We start from the raw sequence: 13,094 nt of genomic DNA, 5'->3' as shown, positions 1-13,094 counted from the left end.
GTGATGTGCTTGATTTGTGTCTTCTGTATATTTTTGTTCATGAAAAAGGCAAAACATTACAAATAAATAGATGTGGCCTCTTTTTCTGTTTTTGTCTCTCTATTATTAACCCTGGCTCATTGCCCTCTTTCCCATGGTTCCTCTCTCTCTCTCTCTCTCTCTCTCTCTCTCTCTCTCTCTCTCTCTCGTCTCCTGCCGTTGCAGTGTAAGCCTATTGAGGATGCACTGTCAGAGTTTGGGGAAAGCGCTTGCGTCAGACCTCAGTGTCCTGCTATAAAAGCTCAGGCTGCTGCAGCAGCAAGCAGTCAAGGCTTAAACCCGAGCTCTTCATTCACCTCCTCACACACACACACAAAGAGGAGAGGGAGAGCAGCCTTTCCTCCCAGCGCTCAGCCATGAGTAGCGTCGGATATGACCCCTACTACTCAACCTCGTCGTACAGACGCTGGTTTGTCGAGACCCCCCCTCGAGCCGTGGTGACCAGGGGAAGAACCCACTCCCTCTACTCCACTCATGCTACCCCCATGTCCTCCTCACGTCGCCATTACTCCTCTCCTGGCCGAGTGCTCCTCTCCTCCGCCACACCAGCCTCTTCCCTGGAACTGGAGCTCAACCAGGCGGCCCAGATCAGCTCTGAATTTCGCACCATACGCACCCAGGAGCGCTCCCAGCTGCAGGACCTCAACGACCGTTTTGCCGGCTTCATTGAGCGAGTGCGTGAGCTGGAGCAGCAGAACCGTGCCTTGGAGGCAGAGCTGCTGCTACTGAGGCAGAAGCACACTGAGCCATCCCGCCTGAGAGCCCTGTACGAGCAAGAGGCCCGGTCTTTGAGAGCAGCAGTGGATGAGGCCAGGGCAGAGCAACAGGCTGTCCTGGGACAGAGAGACCGGCTGGAGCAAACCCTGAGTGCCTTGCAGGGTCGATATGAGCAGGAAGTGCTGGCTCGTGAAGAGGCCGACAGCAGACTGATGGAGGCCCGCCGCGAGGCTGACGAGGCTGCCTTAGCTAAGGCTGAGCTGGAGAAGAGTGTCGAAACCCTGCTGGAGGAGCTGGCCTTTCTCAAGAGGATTCATGAGGGTGAGGTGGCCGAGCTACAGGCCCAAGTCCAGCTTGGTGTCCAGGTGGCTGTAGATTCTGAGGCTGCCACTCCGGACCTCTCTGGAGCTCTCCGGGATATCAGGGCCCAGTATGAGAGGCTGGCAGCAAGAAACATGCAGGCAGCTGAGGAGTGGTTCAAAGGGAAGGTGGGCTCCCTGACTGAGACCGTGGCCCAGCACAGTGATGCTGTGAGGTGCTCAAAGGACGAGGCAGGAGAGTATCGCCGCCAGCTCCAGGCCCGCATGCTGGAGATCGATGCCTGCAGAGGCCTGAACGAGTCCCTGGAGAGACAGCTGCATGAGATGGAGGAGAAGCAGAGCGCTGAGATCGCTGCAATGCAGGTAGATGTATTATGTAATCTTGTTGTTGTTTAGATATATAAATTTAGGATGAGAATACATTTTTCAGGATATGAACCCATGCAATCACTAAAGCCTTTTCAAATTAACAGTGCATTATAACAATATGTCTTTGCAACTAAATGTTGATACTTAAATTTGTCTTCTGTTTAGGACACAATTGCCGATTTGGAAAGTGAACTTGCAGGCACTAAAAAGGAAATGGCGCGCTACCTGAGGGAGTACCAAGACCTTCTGAATGTCAAGATGGCTCTGGACATCGAGATCGCTGCATACAGGTGGGAAAAGATGAGCGGCTGGAATTAATGATTTGAAGTAAAACTAAAACTTATTCATGATAACAATTCAGCTGAAAATGGTCGAACATTCAATATGGACCTGGAAAAACAAGCCAAGTATATGAAACAAATGTGCAGCAAAAATTAAACAGTACTTTTTTGGGATTGTTTTAAACCAAATCCAAATAGACTTTACAACCTAAATGTGTGTCGCTTTCTTCAACAAAAATGCAAATGGTTTGCCATCATCTGCATCCATCACCTGACTTTTCCCCAAACAGGAAGCTCTTGGAAGGGGAGGAGTCTCGCTTCAATGTGGGAGTGTCTGGGGGAGTGTCTTCCTTGTACAGCCACAGTTTGTCAGCGCCCACCTACACGCGTCCCCTCCTCTCCAGCCTGAGCTCAGGCACCTCCTACCTGATGACATCACGCCTGCTTAGCTCAAGCGTTAGCACAACTGAGGGGATCATCTCTGCCAGCCACGCCCATCAAGCCGAAGCCAGCCCTCCCGCTGAAGAGGAAGAGGAGAAGGCAGAAGAGGAGGAGGAGAAGGAGGAAGAAGGAGCAGAGGAGGTTGAGGAGAAAGAGGAGGAGGAAGAGGAGGAGGAAGAGAAAGAGAAAGAAGACGTAGAGGAGGAGACAAAAGGAGATGAAGAGGGTAAGGAGGAAAAAGAGGGTTTGTGCACTTTTTATGTTCACTGATTTCTAAAATGAACAGCAAATATTCACATCATGATTGATCAATAAAAATCTCTATTGATGCAGGTGGTGACGAAGAGGAGCAGGAGGAAGAGGTGACAGAGGCAGTTGAAGATGAGGCAGAGGACGCTGAAGAGGAAACGCAAGAGGAGGAAAAAGCAGAGGAGGCTGGTGACAAAGGCAGTGAGGTAAAAGAGGAGGAAAAACAGGAGGAAGAAGAACAAAAGGGTGATGAGAAAGATGATAAAAAGGATGACAAGAAAGAAGAGAAAGCCGACGACAGATCTGCTCCTAAAGCCGACGACAAAGACGAAAAATCTGCTCCAAAAGTAGACGACAAAAAGGAGAAAGATGAAGGAAAAGCAGCCAAACCTGAAGCTGTTGAAGAAAAAAGCAAAGACGAGACAAAGCTGAAGAAATGAGCCAGCGAGACAATCCACACACAAACCTCCGCTCAGTAACCAGTAGAGGCATCAGCGCTATCAAACAATCAATCAATCAAATGTCTTATGGCCATTTACGGCAATAAAATTAAGGTTAACTGCTTGCAGATCTCCAGAGTAGCCGATTAATGGTCGCTTGCAAACCTCCAGATGAATGTATCAGTGTAATTGCCCAATGCAAACATGAGTGTGTGAGTTTGGTGGTTTAATAAACACATTGAAGAGCAATGTTGGTCTTGGGTTGTTGTTTTTGTTTTTTTTGTTTTGAAAAACATGAATAAAACCTCTCTATGATTAATTCCCCATTCACAAATTCATGTGTTACGAACAAGTTACAGTCAATAGTTCAACACCAAAGTGTGTAAATAGTGATGTTTTCACTATTCATCACCATGTGGTGCCAAACAAGCAGGCAAAGAGCGCCAAACATCAAACAGGAACAGGAACAAGAACCAGGACACAGAACAAGAATGTTGCGGTCGCCAACCTTTCCTCTGGTGTCGTCGCCAGCCAAGTCATGTAACCTATCACAGCAATACTACAACCTTGTAAATGGATTATTTAACAGCATTTAAAGTGTCAATATACAAGTTTAGAAAGGAGTTTTATTACAAATGAGAAAAATACTGAGTCCAGCCTGAGCTAATGGTGGCTAATCCGCACTAATACTAGCATCGATTACTGTGCCAACAACTTTGGCTTTTATCTACTTTTGCAACTATTTAGAGACATAATGTTTACGTCTGTCACAAGTACAACAAGTATAAACCCTCTGACCCTCATCGGGAGACATATTTGTTGTTTCTGCGTTGTTTCCATTTCCTGCATCATTTTCAAGTGCTAATTATCACCTAAGAGTCTTGGAGGGGAAATTCATTGTAAAGTACAATTTCGAGAAAAAGCCACAGTGGGCGCTATTTAGCTGTGCTCGCGAGCAAATGGGAATTGGGACAATTCCAACTTTAGTGACGGGAGAAAAGCCGACACTGAACACCTGCTGAATTTGTAATATCCCTCTCTGGAAACAGGAAGATTGCTGGAGCTCTGACACGTTGTTTCAGGGAAGAATTATTGTACAACGAACAAATGGTTTTTTTTTTTCTCCATTGTGACTTAATGTGATACTCATTAGCGCAGGTGATTGTGATGTCACATTATAGACGGCGCAATTGACCTCATTGCATTTGCCTTTGTCATATCGCTAGTTTTGCTCAGCTAACGTAATTTTAGCTTCATGGCCAGCGACCTAAAGTTACCTGACAAAACTGTTTACTGACACAAATCAGTGGAATTGAACTTTTGAGCTTTTTATTTGGTTCCTGTTTGGTTTTCATGGTTGACGACAAGTTTGTTTGTCACTTTTTCATGTTCTGAGAGGAGAGATATGTCAGATATTCAGCCACTGACATCATATGAACACTTAACTTGGAAGTGTCCAAACGACAGCTTCACCACAGTTGCATTATTTCAATGTTAGGTCTCTGTGGATAGAGTCTGCCGGATTAGGACCGCATGTAGCATTTGGAGGGTCATAACAGTTTTAACACTTTGTAAGAGTAAAGACTCAGTGAAATTACTGTAGACAGTTCGCTAATATCAGGAAGTAAGAGCCATTACGCCAGTGAGTAGTGGCCAAACATGTATAGCAGATGAAGACTGTGGCAGAAAACTATGCAGGACTTCTTAATAAATCAGTGTGAGTTAAAGCTTCTGCTTTAAAATGCAACAATGCTCTGCTGTCAAAGCTTATATGGTCTCACTTTAAGAATATTGAAGTTCCCCAGGCATTCTTGACAATCATGCTAACTCAAACAGCAGCCAGTTGAGGATGAACGAAATTTACGAGACCAAACCATAATTTTTAAAATGAAATTTCTTTGAGCGAGACCTCACAATAAAAGTTTACATTCTGTTTCACACAACCATTCACACAAAACCCCAAGTTTTACTGCCCTCCATCATCCGGAGTCATCCACCCGGGAGTGGACTTTACCTGGGTCTGCAGCAGACGGATCTCAGTAATTTCAGTTTTATTTCGGCTCCCACAAATGAAGTCATAACCCTTCGTTCAGCACGGCCATTCTAATCATTGTGGTTTGTACAGAATTAAATATCAGGCAAGGGTTTTTTTTTAGGGGATTACTGGAATTACATCAGCTTTTTAATTTAGATGAGATAAATTGCATTATTTGGCAGATGAATGAATTTTTGCAAATGGTTATTATTGAGATGAGGCTGCACGGTGGTGCAGTGGTCAGCACTGTCGCCTCACAGCAAGAAGGTTCCAGGTTCCAGTCCCGGCTCCATCACAGGATCTTTCTGTGTGGAGTCTCCATGTTCTCCCTGTTCCTGTGTGGGTTCTCTCTGGTACTCCAGCTTCCTCCCACAGTCCAAAGACATCAAGAGGGGACGAGGCTGATTGATACTCTAAATTGACTGTAGGTGTGACTGTGAGTGTGAATGGTTGTCTGTCTCTATGTGTTGGTCCTGTGATGGACTGGTGACCTGTCCAGGGTGAACCCTGTCTCTCGCCTGAGGATTGCTGTGATAGGCTCCAGCCCCCCCCCCCCCCCCCCAACACTTTACAGGATAAGCGGTAGAAAATGGATGGATGGATGGTTATTATTGAGACTGTTGCTATTTAAGAATATTAGAAAGTATCAGATAAGGAGTTGGATCTTTCGATAAAAACTTAAAATATGTGTTTTGGTCCGCTGAGGCTCATGTTTTCATTAGCTTAGAATGATTATAGTGTTGTATCCTCTTATTTTTATACTTTTTTATTGTGTGAAAGTCTGTGACTTGTTTTATTCAGGAGCTGCTCTGCAGATTTTGCTGTATCACTGCAATAATAATAAAAGCTGATTTGATCTTCCCTAGAATGGTTCACCACCATGTGTCAAGTGAATATTTCAGAGGAGCTGCCATTAGATATTATGAAAATATGATACAGATACAATTTTTGATACTTTCATCTCAACCACTCTGTTGTTTCCTACTTTCAAATTAAATACTTGTTTGTTTTTTTTCATTTCATGTATGTGCAACTGCAAAGCGTGCAAAACCAATACAAAAACACACACACAAGTTCATGATTTTTTGTAACTTCATTATGACATTTATTGAGCAAATGCTGCTGGGAAATCTGTCATGATGAGTAAAGTCATGGGATTGCAAACAGTAGCACCTCATGTATTTCTGTGTTTAATTCAAGTCCATCCTATGCATACAAGAATGCATGTTTACAGTATTTTTTGAATTATTATTATTTTCTTTAATTTGCACTCAGGTAAACATAACAGACACTGATAAAAAGCATGTTTAAGGCAAGGAGTTTCTTCAGGTTGGTTAACTGCTTCGGGTACTAGATGTTTATGTTCATGTGTTCCTTATTTCTCAGCCCGTCTCTTTCTTCACTGTATGTTGTGTATTTGTTGTCAAGTTTCTTGGCTTCTTGGAATCTCACATATCAAGTAAGGCTACTTCAGTACAGTAGTGTCTGTGTAGAGGATTCTCACCTGCACCTGACCCCCCGACCACCCCCACCCCTCTTTTTACTTTAACTCAAAAAAATCTCATTTCTCTCACTCTCCCACCCACATAACATTTATTCCTTTAACAAATACATATTTTTACAGTGTATTCCTACTGTACCATACATACGTCCGAGAGGAAACTACTCCTCTCACCTGAGCTAGCATGCAAAGACCCCCCCCTCCCTCCCTCCCGTGAGCACACCCGTGAACTGCAGAAAGGAAGAGAAAAAAGAGGATAAAATATCTCACCTCTCACCACATCTGCAGTAATTAAAGCTTTCACTCAGACATGCATTTTACATTTGTAGCATTTGGTTTCTCTCTAGTATTTGTTTTGGATGTGTGAGAGTGGTTATCTGTGTTACATTGCTCTAGCTGTATGATTTTCTTTGTTATGTTAGTTCTGGGTTGATTGCTCATCTTCGCTCCTTCCCTCCCTCCCTCCTTCCCTCCCTCCCCCGTCCAGTAGGCTTGGACGTCGGCTGCTCACTCGCTCTCCGTCACTTGCTTGATGGACACGGTGGAGTGCTTCTCTGTCTTCTTGGTGGAGACGATCTTCTCCTGCAGCAGCTGCTCCTCCCCCTCCTCCTGCACTGTCTCGGTCACAGTGACGGATTTGGTGACGTGCTTCAGTCCGTCTTCTCCAGTGGTGATTGTCTCCACTGTTTTGGTGATCACCACTTTCTGGCTGCCATCATCTTTAACGGGGCTCTCGTCTACGCCGTTCGCGATCACGTCACCTTTGTCCCCTTCATCTTTCTCCTCCGGGCTGCTCTTGTCCACATCGCCATTCATAGCAACATCCTTCTTTTCCACCTTCTCTGATTTCTCCTCAGCAGCTTTAGGGGCTTCAGGTTTGGTGATGTCAAGCTTTAGGGATTCGGTTTTTGGGGATCCAGCCTTGGGTGAACCCTCCTTGGGGGACTCAGGCTTGGGAGACTCAGCTTTAGGAGACTCAGGTTTGGGGGATTCAGACTTGGGGGAGCCAGGTTTGGGGGATTCAGACTTGGGGGAGCCTGGTTTGGGAGATTCAGACTTGGGGGATCCTTGTTTGGGGGATTCAGACTTGGGGGAGCCGGGTTTAGGGGATTCAGACTTGGGGGAGCCGGGTTTAGGGGATTCAGACTTGGGAGAGCCTGGTTTTGGGGATTCAGACTTGGGGGAGCCTGGTTTGGGGGATTCAGACTTGGGGGAGCCTGGTTTAGGGGATTCAGACTTGGGGGAGCCTGGTTTGGGGGATTCAGACTTGGGGGAGCCTGGTTTGGGGGATTCAGACTTGGGGGAGCCTGGTTTGGGGGATTCAGACTTTGGTGAATCAGGTTTTGATGCCTCTGTTTTTGGAGCCTCAGCCTTGGCTACAACCTTCTCCTCTACCTTCTTCTCCTCTTTTTCCTCTTTCTCATCTCCACTTTTGGACGCTTTATCACTGCCGGCATCATCGTCCTCCTCTTCAGCAGCGGCTTCCTCTTCTCCTCCACTGGCCTCTTTATCAGGAGAGGCTTTAGACTCTGGAGCTTTGGAGCACAGTACCGTCTCCTCAACTTCCTCCTCCTCACCTGCTTCTTCTCCTTCATCACCTCCCTCTTCTTCATCTCCTTTTTCTACATCTCCCTCTTCATCCTTCTCACCCTCTTCATCCTCCCCGGCTTCTTCTTCCTCATCGCCACCTTTTCCATCCTCCTCTCCATCCTCCTTAGAGGGTGCGCTAGCGCTAACTTTGGCTTGAGAGGCAGCAACTACTTCCTCCTCCTCACCTTCCTCTTCCTCAGCCTCAGCCTCGGCCTCTTCTTCCTCTCCACCTTCTTCCTCTGCCTCTTCTCCTTCATCGTCCCTTCCTTCTCCGAGTGTGGCAGACAGCTCCTGGGCAATCTCTTCCAGGGCCTCGTCGATGTCAGCCTTCTCATCTTCCACCCTTGTCTCCTCGATGATTTCCTCCACAAACTTGTGCTGCACCTTCAGTTTGGGAGCTTCGAATTTAGTTTTGGAGATTTTGGAGGATGGGACCGCCTGGCGGTAAGGGTACGTGCTGAAGTGGGTCTCCTCGCCTTCTAGGAGTTTCCTGTTGGAGCAATGAAATGACATATTTACTACTTAACTCTTATTTTAGAACTGGAAATGAATCAGATATAAAGCAGTAAATGTCAAATCCAAACTTCTCAGGTCTGTTTCATTAAACACCTGTATGCTGCAATCTCGATGTCCAAGGCCATCTTGACATTCAGCAGGTCCTGGTACTCACGCAGGTGACGGGCCATCTCCCATTTGGTGCTCTTGAGTTCATTGTCCAGCTGGTGGATTGTTTCCTGAAAAAAAACACAAGTTTTATTAAGGACGATGGAAGTTTACAAAGGGCGTAACGCGAAGATTCAAGTAGGTGTCGGCTTTCCGGTGAGGTAGTTTTCTGTCTTTGAGTGAGCGAGGATTTTAGTAATTGACCTCTTGTAAGGACGGGGCTGAAGGCTGCAGCTCTAATATATTCTGACGCAGATGTTGAACGCCATTTTTTTTTGCCAAGGACAACCTCCATACTTGTTCAACACACCCCGCCCACGCCCAAAAGTCTCAGTGGTGTGATGTAAGGAATCAGCCAATCAAAGAATCGACCCATGCTTCTTACTCAGCCAGACTTATGGAGAGAGAAAGAGGGAGCGAGAGAGGGAGAGAAAGAGAGGGAGGGAGAGGTAGAGAGAGAGGGAGGGAGGGAGAGAGAGTCTGCTGCAGTGTTCTCCTTTAACTATTTCCTGACTCTTGTCTCTCAGGATTGTAATGAAAGTCAGAGCTGCTGGAAAAGTTACTGCAAGGAGGAATAATCCCGCAGCAGATTAGTAACAGTCCAAAGCAAGAACAGAAATGTCATTAATTAACAATTATTAACCCGCATTATCATTTCTAAGCCCTTCAAATAAAAACTGCGTCACAAAGACTGATGTCATGTTAAGCAAATTCATTTGATAATCAGCAATTCAGCAACATGAACCCCTAAAACAGACTCAGGAAACTTTTTAAAAAGACTCTAAATATGTTGTAAAGTAATTATGTCATATTTTGCTGCGGGGCTGCGGTGATACCTGCAGGCTGGCCAGGTCGCTGTTGTGGCGGTCCTCAATGTCGTTCAGCTGCCTCTCCAGCGACTCTCTGGTCCCGCGGACGGACTCCAGCTCCACGGTCTTGGACTGCAGCTGGCGCCGGTAGTCGGCGATCTCATCACGAGCGGACTTGATGGCGTCCTTGTTCTGCTCGGCAGCCTCGGTGAGTTTGGCGTAGCGGCACATGAACCAGCTCTCCACCTGCTGCAGGTTCTGGTTGGAGTGTCCCTCCAGCTCGCAGCGGATCTCCCGGAGCGCTTCGGTGATGTCTCCCCTCTGCAGGTCTTTCCTCTCCACGGTGATCTGGGACGCCTGGATCTGGGCGATGAGGTCGCTCACCTCCTCCTCGTGGTTGTTGCGGATGAAAGCGATCTCATCCTGCAGCGACTGAACTTTCTTCTCCAACTCAGACTTCATCAGCTCGGAGTCACCGGCGTCCTTCTTCAGGACACGGATGATGGCTTCCGTCTCCTCCCGGATGCGAGCCTCCTCGTCAAAGCGGTCCCTCAGCCGCTGAATGTCATCCTCGATGTGGTCGGTGTCCAGCTGGATCTGCGCCTTGTCATGGTGGATCTGCTCCAGGACGGAACGCAGCTCCTGCAGCTCCTGGTCGTAGAGGTCTCCCAGCTGGGAGCGCGACACCTGCTTCTGCCGCAGTGCCTGGATCTCGTCCTCGATCTGCTTGTTCTGCTGCTCCAGGTAGTGAACCTTGTCGATGTAACTAGCAAACCGGTCGTTTAGCCCTTGGAGTTGCTCTTTCTCGTTGGATCGCTTGTAGTCTCCGTTCATCATGGGGGGCTGCACATAATCAACGCTGTCGGCGGAGCTGAGCACCGTGGAGCTGTATGCCCGGGACACCGGCATATTCACGCTCCTCTTGTAGGACGTGTTCATGGAGCCGGGGGTTGCCCGGGACCAGGACTGGGAGCGGAAGCCGCTGGAAGAGGTGCCACCGGAGCGGCTGAAGCCGTAGCTGGTTGTCCTAGAATCCATTCCTCTCCTGAAGGGGCTCCCTATGGAGTCCACCGTGTAACTCATCCGGTCAGACTATAGGGGATGTGCGCAGGGATGAAAGTGGTGGAGGCGTGTGTATGTGGGTGTATGTGTGTTATGTGCGTGTGTGTGTGTAGGTGAGGGGTGTATGGCTCTCACAGCGACTGAGACCTGAGCTGCCGGCTCCTTTTATACCCGAGGTCGGTTGCTAAGAAAGCAAGTCCCAGCAGTTTTGTTTGGTCCATTGATGGAGGAGGGGAGGGCGCGTCAGCCTCAGGCCGGCTGCTAGTGGTCCAGGGGCCCTCAGCCTCCGCCACGTGGGATGGAAGAGCTACACCAACGACAGATAGATAGATAGAAAGATAGATAGATAGATAGATAGATAGATAGATAGATAGATAGATAGATAGATAGATAGATAGATAGATAGATAGATAGATAGATAGGACCACCACTGTATTGAGTTTATCATTTCAGCACCATGGACAGCGACATGCCTTTGGAGAATAAAATGCAGAAAAAAGTATGATATTGCTTTTCGTTCATTTATTGTAAGACATATTGAACACGTAGATTATGACATTTCAGATAAAATATGAATATTGTTATTAATAATTCTGTTACAATGAGTATGAAACTTAGTCCAACAATAGGCCTGATAACCCAGAAGACGCAGTTAAAGAAGTAAACTGACTGATCGTGACTGGTAGAGGTTCAAAAAAGGAAGAGAAGAAGCTGTTGTTCTCCAGTACTCACTAAAGGATCTCCAAGTTTTTTAATAAAAGTTTGCATTTAATTATTCATTAGTTTAATGAAGGAAAATTTAAATATTGCAGCTGCATGTCTGAAGACTTCAGCTGCATTGGGCTTGTATGCGTTCTCAGTAGTGTGATTGTAATCATGTGTGCCTTTTAGAAAATTCAGAAAAATTATTTGGCGCATGATGAAGGAACACACGCGCGCGTGCGTGCGCGCACACACACACACACACACACAGACGTTTTTCCTCCTGTGAGAATGTGTAAGATATTGCATAGTAGTTCCAGTAGTAGGTAGAAAAGCACGTGGGATTTGTGGGTGATCCATCCTTTGCTGAGACATCTCCCTGAGCTGCCCACCCTCTGGCTCAGCCCTCACCGACCGGCTATTGATCCCCCATCAATCTTTGAGGCTTCACTTTAATCTCAAAGGCCACCGGGGTCAATACGAAATGATTACCAGTTGTCAGAGGTGATGCACCAAAAAAACAGCTGCATCAGGGATATTTTTGTTTCTTTCCTTTTTTTTATAATATATTTGAGTGTTCTATTATGATTCTGTCCAAAAGATCTCCTCACTCCTCACTCCTGACATCTGATCACAATTACACACAATACATTTATGCTGATTATGACAAATTTGTCATCTAAATTAATGTACAAAAATGTACCAATGGGATATGTATATCTATATATCTATATTTAGATATAGATATATAGATTTATTCTAGTTAGGCGCAAGACAAAATACAGTTTGTGATTTTGCAGGTGCAAGAAAAGATGAAGACGGGGACAAAATACAAAAAGGACAGGCTAAAATCAAACAAAAAGGGTCATAAGAATCATAGAAATATATATATTTTTAAAACATTAAATTGTTTTCAAATGTAAGATATTCCCATGAGTCACCTTTGAAATTTTACTGGTTGCGTATCTTAGGGTATTAAAATGAAACAACTCATTTTCAACAATGAACCAGGCATTTGTCAATCAGCCATCTTCATTTTGTTGTTCTTCTTTTTCCTATTTATTACCTTCCTCATTGGCTTTAAACTGCAAGTGAAGCCATCAAGCAAAGCCAATTTTAGATAAAGGTAGACAGAGATAGAAACAGAGTGTGTGTGTGTGTGTGTGTGTGTGTGTGTGTGTGTCTGTGTGTGTGTGTGTGTGTGTGCATGTGAGAGAGAGAGAGAGAGAGAAAGATATGATCAAGCTGACTTTCTCATCCTGTGCGTGTGTGTGTTCGCCTATTTTAAGCACTAGTATTTACTGTAAATGACAACGCTCCAATAGCCACGCCCATTGTCCTTGACCACTGCTCATCAGACCCTCCTGCTGGCTGCAGGATTTCAGGTGCACGCTGGACTGGATAATTTTTGGATGCTATGAGTGTGTGACGGTGCTGCCATCACCATGTAGGAGCGTGTGTGTGTGTGTGTGTGTGTGTGTGTGTGTGTGTGTGTGTGTGTGTGTGTGTGTGTGTGTGTGTGTGTGTGTGGCTGACGCAAAAACAGGGGAATTAGACAACATTACTTTGAGGCTCCAGCGCACTGCAGAAGGGTTGGAGCGTTTTCAAATGGCACTGCAGTAGAAGTCAGGAGCAAGCAGACGAGCCCATGCCAGTCAGCCCCAGGCAGCTGTGACCTGCTGGATCAGGTCACAGGACGCACCAAGAGTCAAGGTACAAGTGTCTTAAGATGTAGAACAGATGCTTCCAAACTAGGATGGTGTGACCTTTTATTCATCTGGAATAGTTGCAATCGTAGCAAGCTAATAAAGCATTAGCCCTCAGGAGCCCCGATCACACTGCTGTGAACAAACATTGATCCAGTGATGCTTGTTTC

The 13,094-nt window shown here is 46.2% G+C and overlaps 2 protein-coding genes across 2 annotated transcripts; one reads left to right on the top strand and one right to left on the bottom strand.

The window, feature by feature from the left end:
• The first annotated feature begins 290 nt into the window (after positions 1–290).
• On the top strand, positions 291–3,105 carry nefla (neurofilament light chain a). The gene is made up of 4 exons (XM_086187097.1): positions 291–1,439; positions 1,611–1,735; positions 2,017–2,393; positions 2,501–3,105. The coding sequence occupies exons 1-4, from the start codon at positions 396–398 to the stop codon at positions 2,854–2,856; spliced, it is 1,902 nt and encodes a 633-aa protein (XP_086043223.1). The 5' UTR covers positions 291–395; the 3' UTR covers positions 2,857–3,105.
• Positions 3,106–6,605: 3,500 nt separating this feature from the next.
• On the bottom strand, positions 6,606–10,683 carry nefma (neurofilament medium chain a). The gene is made up of 3 exons (XM_086187894.1): positions 9,482–10,683; positions 8,592–8,716; positions 6,606–8,472 (listed from the first exon to the last, which is right to left on the bottom strand). Exons 1-3 carry the CDS (start codon positions 10,535–10,537, stop codon positions 6,900–6,902), a joined length of 2,754 nt encoding a protein of 917 aa, XP_086044020.1. The 5' UTR covers positions 10,538–10,683; the 3' UTR covers positions 6,606–6,899.
• Positions 10,684–13,094: the final 2,411 nt, after the last annotated feature.

The sequence above is a fragment of the Aulostomus chinensis genome, chromosome 19, assembly GCF_037954235.1.
Source record: "Aulostomus chinensis isolate RoL2024-O1b breed Wild chromosome 19, RoL_Achi_v1.0, whole genome shotgun sequence".
In the NCBI taxonomy this organism is placed as follows: domain Eukaryota; kingdom Metazoa; phylum Chordata; class Actinopteri; order Syngnathiformes; family Aulostomidae; genus Aulostomus; species Aulostomus chinensis.
Note: the sequence above shows the minus strand (reverse complement) of the source record. Positions and strands in the feature narration are given on the sequence as shown.

Coding starts and splice junctions, on each gene's coding strand:
- nefla (XM_086187097.1), top strand. CDS start 396: ATGAGTAGCGTCGGATATGACCCCTACTACTCAACCTCGTCGTACAGA. Junction 1,736..2,016: donor ATCGAGATCGCTGCATACAG/GTGGGAAAAGAT, acceptor TTCCCCAAACAG/GAAGCTCTTGGAAGGGGAGG. Junction 2,394..2,500: donor GACAAAAGGAGATGAAGAGG/GTAAGGAGGAAA, acceptor CTATTGATGCAG/GTGGTGACGAAGAGGAGCAG.
- nefma (XM_086187894.1), bottom strand. CDS start 10,537: ATGAGTTACACGGTGGACTCCATAGGGAGCCCCTTCAGGAGAGGAATG. Junction 8,717..9,481: donor GCGACCTGGCCAGCCTGCAG/GTATCACCGCAG, acceptor GTTTTTTTTCAG/GAAACAATCCACCAGCTGGA. Junction 8,473..8,591: donor ATCGAGATTGCAGCATACAG/GTGTTTAATGAA, acceptor TTGCTCCAACAG/GAAACTCCTAGAAGGCGAGG.